The sequence below is a fragment of the Macaca fascicularis genome, chromosome 5, assembly GCF_037993035.2.
Source record: "Macaca fascicularis isolate 582-1 chromosome 5, T2T-MFA8v1.1".
Classification (NCBI taxonomy): Eukaryota; Metazoa; Chordata; class Mammalia; order Primates; family Cercopithecidae; genus Macaca; species Macaca fascicularis.
This window is the reverse complement of record NC_088379.1, coordinates 188,057,612-188,070,227: the sequence shown is the minus strand read 5'-3', so window position 1 is coordinate 188,070,227 and position 12,616 is coordinate 188,057,612. Positions and strand designations below refer to the sequence as shown.

The window sequence follows — 12,616 nt, the reverse complement described above, 5'->3', positions numbered from 1 at the left end:
CCAAGAGTTTGAAATTACTGCTAATGTTGAGTTAAAAACTCGAGAGTAAAAATGATGGTTACTGAGGTTACAAACATAAGTGCAGGTCATTTCTGCTTAAAATTCAATCTTCTATTTCATAAGACTACCTTCCACATGCTGTGACTCTACTCTCCTGCAGGCTCCTGCCCACAGCCCTCCACTGTCTGGAGCCCATCTGGACCTTTATTAATGGACAGTCCTGGGCCTCTCACCCCTATGAAGCTCCACTTCCCACTTTAAAAGCCAGTTCAAGTGCCACCTCCTCCATGAAACCTCTCATGACCTCTCCAGGAAGCACTGCTCTCATGGACCTGGAGTGTCTGGCTCATCTCCTTTATGAAACCAGGGCAGTGTCTAATTATCCGGTATCCACTGCTGTGGCAAATGTAAGGCCTACCATTGAACTTCACATTAAGCAAACACTGAAGTCCTACTGAATGTGAAGGTTTCCTTCTATCAGGTGGGATAAGATACAGATATGAAATACGTTTTGTTGCTTAAAGTTTCTTTAAAGATTACTGGTGTCAGTTTGATTCTTGAAATTCATTCATTTAGTTTCTGAGTTCCATCTAGGATCAGTAGCTCCAGTCAGCTGAACGATTCAAACTTTCCTGATAGTACTATACACGACATGATCAAATAACAACTCTGGGTCAAAAATAGCAGTTTATATCATAGATAACATTTTCTGTTAGTTTCAGGAAGTGTCTAATCTATTTTATATTCCCATCCAAAGGGACTGAAAGAAAACGTTTTGACATTTGTAATACTAGTATTTCAGTTATATGGAAAATTCTATTTGCTACTACATATGGATATGAATACACACTTTTAAACCAAAATATAAATTCTACTCTCGAGAAAGTCAATCAATTTCATATGTATGCAGATTCTTGAAAATTTAAGTTATATTTAGGTGTCAAAATAATGGAAATAGTTTCTTTAAAAACACTCTTGTGTTTTTTTTGTTGTTTTTTTGAGACGGAGTCTCACTCTGTCGCCCAGGCTGAAGTGCAGTGGTGTGATCTCAGCTCACTGCACCCTCTGCCTCCCAGGTTTAAGAAATTCTCTGTCTCAGCCTCCTGAATAGCTGGGATTACAGGTGTGTGCCCACGCCCAGCTAATTTTTTTGTATTTTTAGTAGAGACTAGGTTTCAGCATCGTGGCCAGGATGGTCTTGAACTAACCTCATGATCCACCCGCCTCAGCCTCCCAAAGTGCTGGGATTACAGGCGTGAGCCACTGCACCCGGCCAAAAATACTCTATTTTGTAATAAGTGATTTCATCTTTTTTTGGTATAGCTATTTGTAGGGTGAAAAGTAAGGGAGAATGTCAATAAACAAAGTGTAATTTTTCTTTAAGATAAGAATGAAAGTGAAAATTTAGTAGCATTAAAATTAGCAATGTATTTCACAACTGATGTGGTTAATGAACCTTAAAAAGACATCCATAGAAAATCCAAACAAAATGTCTCACTTATGCCAAAAGTTATACTGTATTTATTTGCCAAGTCTTACGTTGAGATTGAGAAAAATCTGGAGGAGAAATTATGACTACTTCCCACTTCCCCCTTGGCCACGCCCTCACTCTTACTGGCCACACCCATCCCCTGCTGTCACACCCACTTTCCCAGCTTCCTTGTTCCTTCAACATTTTCAGTTTGGGAAAAAAAAGAAAAGGGCCTATAGCAGTGGGAAAAATGTGTTCCAAATGTGTTCCAAGCTGTAGTAAAACATCCAAAGACTTACGCGCAAAAAAGAAGCGTAAGTTGGGTACCTTCTATGTGGCATGCTTTAAAAAAGATGTAAGCCCCTCCGAGATGACAGACCCTGAGCTGTGTACCTGCTTCTCCGCTTGCTTCAGAAGCTTCTGGAACCTCTCGTCCTCCAGCACGCCTGGTGGAAGGTCAGTCTCTCCCTGAGCTTTCAGTTCCTCCAGCTTCTGACGCAAGTCCCTCAGTGCCTGCAGCTCATCATTGAGGCGGCTCTGCCGGGTCAGAGATGCCTGAAGGTCCAGTTCTAAGTCTAGAGATGTCCGTACTGGGCATTCTTGTGCTGTTCTTCTAAGGACTGACTGGCAAACCGTCTGGATAGTTAGAAACAGAATGATGAACACCCTGGTTATACAGGCAGTGGTTACCCGCTTTCCCTCCTTCCTGGTGCATGATGGATGGTGCTTCCTTGCGCCCTAGAAGCCAGGGCCTAAGGGGCAGGAGCAACTTGCTCTGGCCCATGGCAGGTGAGTTGCAGAGACGTGCCTTACTTCCGGCAGAAGCCTGTCAAGGCCAGTGTGAGAGGTGCGCATTTCTGTCCCCTGCTGGAGGGAGAGCAAAGAACCACAGAGGGAGGCTCCATCAGCATGGGCCCTGGGTGAGAGCAACACGGGGCAGGGCCTCCTGCCAACCTGCAGTGAACCAGTAGCTGGGCAAGAAATAAACCTTTATTGTTTTATACCGCAGAGATTTTTAAAGTTGTTACCATAGTACAGCCTGGCTTACTTAGCCTGACCAATTGATTACATGAAGCCTGCCTCGTGTAATAAATAAATACATTGCAAGACACTTCTGTTTCCTCCATTTCAGGACATATAACTCTTATCATATCCATGACAGTCGGCCTGAATATAGCTGGACAATGTTGCTAGGTTTTGACTCCCTAATCAGAATGCTTAAATTGAGTTGCCTTCCTTGATTTCCCATTGTGTGCTACTTACTTTCACCACTGAATCACCATGGCTCTTCCCAGGGGCAATCTTAACCCATTCATCAAGCAATAATTATTGAACATATATGAATAAACGTCTGCTGGGGCTGTGCAGGCAAAGTACTAGGAAGAGAAGACACAATCTCTGCCCTTGAAGACTTCGACTGCAGAATGACATGAGACCTTAAGCGAGAGGAAGCTGTGAGTGAGCGCAGGAGTGCACAGGGAGTCAGGGAAGAGGATGGATCACTCAGGGTCAGGGCCCATTCACTTGAGGAAGAGATTTTAAACAAGGCTGGGTGAGAGGTGAGACTGTACCAGCAGAGGGGAACAAGGAGGTATTTCTTGCCTAGATTACTGGCAGACAGAATGCAAAATAAGTGATTGCTAGTAAGAACTGTTACTATTTGATATGAGTGAGGAGGGACTCAAATTTGACAAGTACTTTAGTTTGAAGATCTGGAATAATGGTAGTGCTCATGCCAGGCAGAAGGGAGGGGCCTGTCTGTCCCTATTCTGATTTCAGAGCCTTAGCCCAAGTCAGAATCACTCTTACTGTGTCCTCCTGTTCTTCCTCCACATCCAGTACATATTGCATGGTCTTGTGTAACATTCTTATTTTTAGGTTCCCTTTATTCAACCTCTACCCTCTCCTCTCTACAAATGCATTACTCAGTAAGAATCATCTAGACACACATCATCTTTGACTGTATTACTCACTGTTCAGAATCAGAAATCTTTCCTAGCTGTCATGCACACAGAGCCTAAGGACTCCATATACAAGAGTCTGCTGGTAAATGTTTAATAACTGGCTCTCTCTAGGAGAGAAGAAAGCACTGATTTGCAGGGTTTGCCAGTTTCTATGTGGCAAATACTCCTACCATCACCATTTTCAAGCTATGACTGTAATGTGCCACTGTCACTCCGATTTAACTGGCAAGAGAAGAGCACAACTGACTCTCGTGAGCCAGCATGAGGAGGGTGCAGCACACCACTGCCGGTGGGTACCCCTCTAACCTCATCACTCACACACTTGGCGCTTTGCTCTTCTATTCAGGCGAATCTTTTACTCATCTTTGCAGATACTTTTGTCCTCATACACCTCTATACCTTGCTCATGCTGTAATTCTTAAAGCAGAATACCATTCCTCACTTGTTCCTATCAAACCATATCTGTCTACTTTTAAAAACCATTTAAAACCATCTTCTACACACGCTTCAGGATTAACCTTTGTCTGTGTCAAGTAGTCCTGATCACTAAGTTTATCAGTAACCCAACCGTTTCTCAGCTCCTTGATTCATAAACACTTTTGGTTAATATTTATCTGAAGAGTGAAACTATCCCTGAGAGTATGTGCTGCTTAAGAAGGCAAGTGACTTAGAAAGGAGTTGAGAAGACTTTTCACACAAGATGATAAAAATTTGGGTGCTTTTAAAGCATAAAGTTTGGTAATCTGAAAAATCGACATCTCAGAATTTCCTGAAAATCATGACTGCTGAATAAATGCCAGCACATCTCATCTGCCTCTAGAAAAATGAAATATGCTTTTACACCTTTCAAGTAACCAGGAAGTTAAACCAGGGGCACCCACTGCTGCCTGGCCAGGCATCTCTCACTCTGCACATGGCGGCATGAGACCAGAGTGGCCCTGGTGATGACAATGCTTCTGATTTATCCTCCCCGCCTTCATGCCTGATCCTCCTATCCACAGTGCCAAAGCTGTTAGCAGAACCTGACAATCCTCATGTCCTGTGTGTCCCTGCTCCAGTATCATTTTATGCCACCTACTCACAGCACCCAGTATCCATCACACCCCCACCCAGCCCCAAAGCTACCATTTTCTTCTTGAAATTTTATTCAAGTGTCGAGACCCCCCACCCCTGGCCAACTGAGTCTTTCTGACTCTCTCAATTAGATGGGCTCATTCCCTATCGTACCCGGCACAGCTGTGACAGTCCTGTGTGTGCTGCGTCCTCCTCTAGACCATGGACTCCTGAGGGTGCGAGCTCTTCGCCATCGACAGAGCTCAGCACATGTGGTGGTCTGTACTCACCAAACCACACATTTTAAGCCAAAATGATCACAGTAAACAAATATTTTCCTTTAGTATTTCAGCTGTTGGCAAGTAAACAGGCATTTCTGAACTACCTCAACAGTCCAACCTGTTAATTCACTTATTCTCTTAGACTTATCCTTAAAGCTCATGCAGAGACTCATGACCTCCAGGAAAATGCCACCTGAGCTGCCCACCCACATTAGTGTGAACTTTCTAAAGATATCTGTTTAAGCAAGTAACGAAAACTGTGTGTTCCTCCTTTACCAGCGTGTGTGTCCTTCAGAAAAGGTACCAGGTCTTACACCCCTTCCCACAATCGCTCAAGACCTGGACATGGTATGCAGTGTCATCAGAAATGTGTTCTACCATTGTCTGATACCCCTGCAGGCTCAGCAGGCCCCTTTTCCAGAGATACTGAAACTGCATTTCCAGTCTTAACCATCACAGGTTCCACACCAATGATGAATAAATGCCCTCACAACCCCACATCTCCACAGCAGCCATGGCATCTGCGTCTCTGTGCATCCCAGTGGCTGCATTCAGTAGGCCAAGTGCATGGAGCACTGACATTCATTTCGTAGTTCTGGAGTTTGTGCTGCACAAGTCACAATTCTGGACTGGTCCAGGGACAGTGGGATGTGACTGAGGGAATACATACCCTTTTGACCCTCAAACTGCGGCGTTCGGTGGAGTTTCTCACGAACAGTGATTTTTTAGCCAGGGTTGAACTGTCACTGTCACTCCGATTTAACTGGCAACAAAAGATTTAAAAAAAAAATCACTGCATATCAAACAGAGTGCAAGCAGAAGTTTGGGATTGAGACGTTTACCAAGTAAAGCAGGTAGCGATAGTTAAGAGTTTATTTTTTTAAGACAATCCCCTCAAATAAGTTTTTCCTGTTCTGTTTCGTTAAATAACTTCATTTTCTTAAATTATTTATTTATGTATTTTTTTTTTGAGACAGAGTCTCACTCTGTCACCCAGGCTGAAGTGCAGTGGCATGATCTCGGCTCACTGTAACCTCTGCCACCCAGGTTCACACAATTCTCCTGCCTCAGCCTCCCTAGTAACTGGGATTACAGGCGCATGCCACCATGCCCAGCTAATTTTTGTATTTTTAGTAGGGATGGGGTTTCACCATGTTGGCCAGGCTGGTCTCGAACTTCTGACCTCAGGTGATTCGCTCCCCTCAGGCTCCCAAAGTGTTGGGATTACAGTCATGAGCCACCATGCCTGGAAATAATTTAAATAGCTGCCTTTTGGTAGTGGCTATCAAAAATCATATGTTTAAGCTACTTATATATTTTTTAAAATAAAATTATCCTTTGTATTTTTAGCTAATACATGGTATTTGTTTCTTTAAAGAAAGGTCTGCACAAAGCACTGAGCTCAAGGTCAGAGTTGAGACATTCTGTGCTATCTAGAATGCTCTCAGCCCAGATAGCCCATGCCCACTGTCTCCTCTGCTTCAAATCTTTACTGAAATGCAGCCTGCTCTGAATCCTGCGTATTACCCCCAACCCCCTGCACTACTGTTGTCCATAGCATTGATCCCCTTCCAAGATACTTCACAGCTTGTTCATCATATTTACTGCTTGTGGTCTGGCTCGATTCACAGGAACGTAAACTCTACAATGGCAGGGCTCTGAGTCTCTTGTTTCTAAATGAATCCCAAGTATCTAGGAAAGTGCTTAAAAGCAGGTGCTTAATAAAAACGTGTTGAACTGAATGAATAAATTTAGAATTTAAAAAGGATTTCTAACCCAGTTTATAATATTATGTCTGTCTTACTAGATAAATCAGAAATACTTCTAGAAGCAGAATTTGGCAAATTGATACAAATCTCATAATTTTCTTCACAGAACTATGGATGTGATCAGTGTTTATAAGCATTATTAAAAGAGGATTTTTGCTCTAAAATGCAATTCACAATTCTCAGTTCAACAAGACTAACATGGTTTGAAGGACACAAGATATAGAATAGAAATATACAGACCACATATATCTCAAAAAACCACTTTATGTTTCTAAATACAGACTGAAGTCCAAATAACGTATGAATACTTGGCACTCCGATCCTTAAACTTTGCTTACTTGCCAAATAAATCACATTGCAACCAAGGAGACATTAAATTTGACGGCAAAACAAACAAACTGAAAAGGAACATAAGCATGTGATATTCTACATCTATTTTATAGCATTTCTAGCATTTGTAGTTGTCGTGTGAAGACTCCCAGTGCATAGTCTTCTCCTTTGCAGGCCATTCCCTACCAGCAGGGAAGAAGCTGTAGTCCCAGAGCCTCGCCGCGAGCGCCGCCACCTTACCCTGCAGATGTACTGGCTCCGCTCTCCGGGAGAAAAGGTCTGTGAGCGCACTATCACGCTGCTCCTCACAAAGGGATGCTGTCTAGAGCTCAGGCTGCTGCGCTCTTTGGGGCGAACTGCCATATTGTCATTAGCGGCTTCATCAGTGTTTGTCTCTTTGTCAACCTATAAGAGAAGTTAACAGCTTGTCAGGAGCTGAAAGATGTGTAAACATTATGCTCCTTTCTTCTAAGAAAGAAAAAATATCTAATGTTACAACAGAGACTCATGGAGCATTATGGCCACTCCTAAGAGAAAGGCTTTGCATTACAGACTATAGTACTTCTGAAGTACTTCTGGGGAGAATTTCTCTTCAGTTTTCTACCAAGAGTGGCTTTCTGCTAAGTTCTTAGGAAGTTCTGCACAGCGGGCAGTGTGAGTTCTTGGGAAGTTCTGCACGGCAGGCACTGTGGTATCTGTCCAACAAGCACCATAAATAGAGGTGCTGCCTCCACAAGGTCGAACATTAGAATGAAGGTTTAGATTTAAAATGATTTTATAAAGAATCCTATTTGGGTATATATCATCATTAAACTTTATTCAACTTTCTGATTACACTGTTTTCCAAATAAATGATAAAGATAATTAAATATAAGAAAATGAAATATACCACCAACTTGTAGGTTTAAATAGAATATGCAATTATACATGTATAAACATAATTGTTGTGAAGCTGAGTTGTATTTTTACTGGATCTTTAGAAATGGAACAAAAATAAAACTTAAGTAAAAATGGAAGTTTCTCAAAATACAAACTCAGTAGGCACAGGCAGATGTCTGTTTTTTATCTTATAGGTATAATTTGATTCCAAACCTGCCTCTTGATGAAAGTTTGCTCCTTTGAGAAAGGAAGTTCTTAGGGCATAATATTATTTTCTCAGGAATACAAAATTATAATTTTCTAAACTCTATTACTAATATCCCCAGTGTGTGGGCATCCTCAAAGCTTGAAAATATTTTCCCCATATGGGGTTGAGAGTCTCAATACATCTCTCACTTAACTAGCAAAGTTACTTGTTTAATAACTTGGCTGGCACTTGTGCCTAAACTAAGTCACCTGTCACCTTTCCAATCAGGGCATCGCCTAACCAAAATGAACTTTAAATGTTTACTTCATGTTTGAAATGGAAATAAAGCTTGCTACATATACGGAACTTGACACAAGACACCCTGTTATTATCCAAGGAATTCAGAAAATACTTTTAATATTCACAGAGTATTTATAGAGATTTAAAGTAGCTAGAACTATTTCTCTTCTTATATATTCTCCAAATATAAGTGGAGAATATTTTGGGCCCATTTTAAAACTTTAAAGCATTTATGATGCTTCTCAGAGCCTGTTCCCACACACGCCTTTCAAGATCAGCTTTCGGCACAAAATCCTGACACGGAACTTACACCTAAGCAGACAGGCACGCATCTCCCTAGTCCACATGGCGCCTGTGAGGCATCAGTTTTAAGACGGAACAGTGGAATAGTCACCAGTGTTGGTGTTCCAGTAGGTGGCTGACTTCTGAGGTCTTTGGCACAGTTGTTTTCTTTCCTGTTCCTGTCTTCGTTCACCTCAGGCACACTAGGGCATGAACTTAAATCTTCTGTACAGTTACTGTCCTCTGGCAATTTAACTTCAGCCTCTTTTTCAGCCACAATTTCGTTAGAGGCCTCTCTCAGCATTGTTAGCCTATGGTAAAACAAAACAAAAAAAAACACACTTTTGGTAGGCAGGCATGCTCCATGAACACGCAGCCTGGGCATGCTAAGTTGTTATCTGGGAAACGAACAGACTCACATATAATGAGCCAAGCCATTTCTTTGGCTGGGGTTTTTAACTAAATGTCTCATAAAAAATAAAATCCTCACTTCACCCTCTAGTAACCTGTAGCAAAATCACCATAATGTGGTATTAAAAAGTTAAACTCATGAAATTTAACCTAATTTCTAGATATTAAAATAGACATATTCTGAAAATTACATATAGAGTTTAATGTTTGTTAGCATTTAAAAATATTGACACTCACTACAAAATAACTTGGTATTCGTTGTTCATTTATTGTACAATTAATCATATAATAGAATGGAGTCACTCTCAGCTAAGAGTGAATAAATAAGTAAGGATTTTAAATACTCATTTTATTGAGTGTGCTCACGGTCTAGCAGGGAGAATCCTATGTTAAGGAAGTTTTTCTTCTAAACTAGCAGAAGACTCATTTTTAACAAAAGCCCTGGCACGGGCTGAAGTGGCATTTTAAGTGGTGTAAGTGGTGCTCCAGAAGATAAATACCGCTTATATGGAATATATAAAGCAGGAGTACTAGGATGGTTTAGAACATCTCATACTCTGTTGAGTTTCATGTTCTCCGAATGCAAACATTCTTTCCATTGATAACTAAATGTTCAGCTTTAATTTGTCTGGTGACATAACGACAAACTGGCACAGACTAGTTAATAAATGTCTAGCCATGAAGTGAACATAAGGGGAACCATTAATGACTACTATGAGTTATAAATTTCTTTGTTTACATAGTAAGTGTACTGTTTGGAAATATGTGTGAAACAAATTGTATTTTACATATATGAGAATTACTATTTAAAGATACTATAATGAACCTTATAATCACTCTCATATTTTCATATTTATTTGTTTTGCAGAGCTGTGACTTTTATTCACTATGAAGGACTTTTGATAAAGACAAAGTATATCTATATCTTTTTACATCACAGTAGAAAGCTATTCCTTCCAAATGTCCATGACTGCGTTATTTATGATATACCTTGTCACTCTTAAGTTTCTAAAAAGTTTTCTATATACACACATACAAATGCATGCTATATATGTATACGCACATGTGTTAACAGTAGTTCAACTGAACATAACAGTCTAAACAACTATATATCAAAAATTAACTCAAACGATTTTACATATATATTTAATGAGTGAAATATTCACTCAAATTTGTTTTAAGAGAAAACAGTACAATCCAGGAAGGATAGCTCTTTATATATATATGAACCTGGACAAAAACTGTAATAACTTCCCTCTCTGCCCCCCTTTTTAAAGGATTGGGTATGGATAAAGGGAAGGACACAGAAAAAGAAGGTAAGAGTGGTAACAAACAGAGAAATGAGTACTCAGAAGTTGTTTTTTAAATACCTGCTTTGTCTTCCTAGAGCCTAAATGGTACTTACAGGTAGTTAAAAGAAAAATAGAGTCACTTTTAAAATTATAACTCTACAATAAGCTACCATATCTATCAAAATCAAGTTTAGACTTAAAAAAAAAAAAAGCTCAGAAAATAGTGTTTTAAAATTACTCGAAACAAGAACAAAGAATCTGGCTAATGTTTTAACTTTGCCCACAATCTTGCCGTTACTTCCTTAACTCTCTAATGACCAAGGACAGACTTTTCCTAGCATAGCTTCCTGAAGGTGCAGTGCATTCCATAATTCTGGAATAAACCATGAGCCTACAAAGGTTTCATTGTAAGATGTGTAAACACATCATCTTTGAGTTCCCAATAGCAAAAGGAAATAACTGTTTAACCAGTCTCCATCTGGACCCCTTTGCTCTTCTTGTCCTGATTCTTCTTCTTCTTCTTCTTGTGCTAATTCTTGTTCCACAGCTAACAACTCAGCTGATGTTCTTGCAAGTAAGGCTGACACTGCATCCTGGAGAATGGAAAGCATATGGCAATTAACATCATATCCTTGAAGAAATGATTTAAAAACTCATCAGAGGGGAATTTACACTACTATCTGTAAAGAAGATTCAACTCTCCTGCTGAAAACAAATATGAAAGCTGAATAAAATAGAACCCCAAACAAGCAAAACCTCTCAGCTGTTTTAAAGCAATGAAAAGCAACAAAGGCAATCAGGACTAGAGGGCCAAGATCCCAGGCAGAACAGAAATATAATAAGGTGAGCCATTGTCACTCTTTTCCCTTAGGGTATTTGTCAATTCTAGTGGTGAGGTACACAGGCTAAACAGACTGTGGCTGCCTAGAACAGTGACAATGTCAGTAGGATGGGAAGACTAAAATTGAGTTCAGGACTACCAAGGCAGTCAACTCACAAGAGGTTAGAGAAAATGAACTGTAAAGTCAGCTCAATATTCTGCATGATATTCCTGTCATGGCATTGGCCATTCTTAAGCTGCCTATATGCAGAACAAGAAGCTGAGAAACAAAGCAAAAAAACAGCTGCTATCAGGTTAAAATAGTAAGCAGATATTTCCATTGTGCCATACAGTCTTATGAAGAGCAAAACTGGAATTCAGGTCCCCACATAATTCAGGTAAGCTACCCATATTGTCATTTGCCTTTCAGAAGAATATAAAATCCTGTCTGGAGGAAGATATCAGTCAGTTATCCTCATACGTAATATCCAGTATTTCATTAGGACCTAAAGAGTGAAAGTCAAGAGAAACGATAGCCAAATAAGGCAGACCCACAGATGATCCATACACTACAGGCACTGAGAAAAACATTTAAGTTTTTATGAATAATATGCTCAAAAAATTGAATGAAATGATAAAGAATTTCAGTGGTATAAACAAAAAGAAAATCACATTAGCATATCAGAGTGAAACTGCTGGAGAATCTTACAAGCAGTAAAAGAAATAATGCTATATGACCCAACCATTAAGTCATCCTCCAAAAGCTCCACGGAATCAATGGAAGCTAGATGACAATAAAATGATATTTTTAACATGTTCAAAGAAATAACTGCAGACCTAGAATTCTGAATATGCAGCAAAAAAACCATCCTTCACAAATGAAGTTGAAATAGATACTAACAGGTCTATAGTAAAAGAAATATTAAAGGGAATTCTTTGAGCAGAAGCAAAATGTCTCAAATGGAAGCACAATAATGCAGAAGGAAATAAAATATAACAAAAGGTAAAAATGTGAGGAAATCTGAATGAATACTAATTGTCAATGAAACAATAATAATATCTTGTGAGATTCAAAATATATGACAATAATAGCAGAGAAGGAGGAAAGGGTATAAAATGGAGTTAAAGTCTTTGAAAATCTTTGCATTGTCTGGGAAAAAGTAAAGGAATTGATTTATGGTAGTTTTTAATAAGTTAAAAACTCATGCTATAATCTCCAGAGAAACTGCAAAAAATAAAAGACTGTAGATCTAGTAGACGGAAAAATGAAAATTTAAAAATAATTAATTCAAAACAAGGAAAGAAAAAGAATAAAGATGGAATTAAAAGAAAACAAATAGGAAGATAATAGGATCAAACCCAAATATATCAATAATAGCATTAAAAGTAAGTGAGCTAAATATTTCAATTAAAAGATGAAGATTTTAAGACTGGATAATAAATCAAAACCAACTACATATTGCTTATAAGTAGAATACTTTAAATACAGTATTTCAGAAAGGTTGAAAGTAAAAGGATGAAAAAAGATCAACCATGCAAACACTAACCCAAGAAGGCTGATATGTAGCTTTACTAAC

The 12,616-nt window shown here is 39.4% G+C and overlaps 1 protein-coding gene across 8 annotated transcripts in view; it reads right to left on the bottom strand.

Annotated features, from left to right (window-relative positions):
- Window positions 1-12,616, bottom strand: part of WWC2 (WW and C2 domain containing 2) — a 218,975-nt gene that overhangs the window by 27,806 nt on the left and 178,553 nt on the right. For 4 of the 8 annotated variants that reach the window (XM_065545722.2, XM_005556375.5, XM_065545724.2 and 1 more), the window contains 5 exons: window positions 10,688-10,812; window positions 8,545-8,827; window positions 7,109-7,273; window positions 5,440-5,532; window positions 1,865-2,107 (listed from right to left, as the gene is read on the bottom strand). In XM_065545722.2, the coding sequence (XP_065401794.1) occupies window positions 1,865-2,107; window positions 5,440-5,532; window positions 7,109-7,273; window positions 8,545-8,827; window positions 10,688-10,812 (909 nt within the window). The remainder of the gene's footprint in view (window positions 1-1,864; window positions 2,108-5,439; window positions 5,533-7,108; window positions 7,274-8,544; window positions 8,828-10,687; window positions 10,813-12,616) is intronic. The other 4 variants (XM_065545723.2, XM_005556373.5, XM_074040799.1 and 1 more) reach the window with 1 other exon arrangement.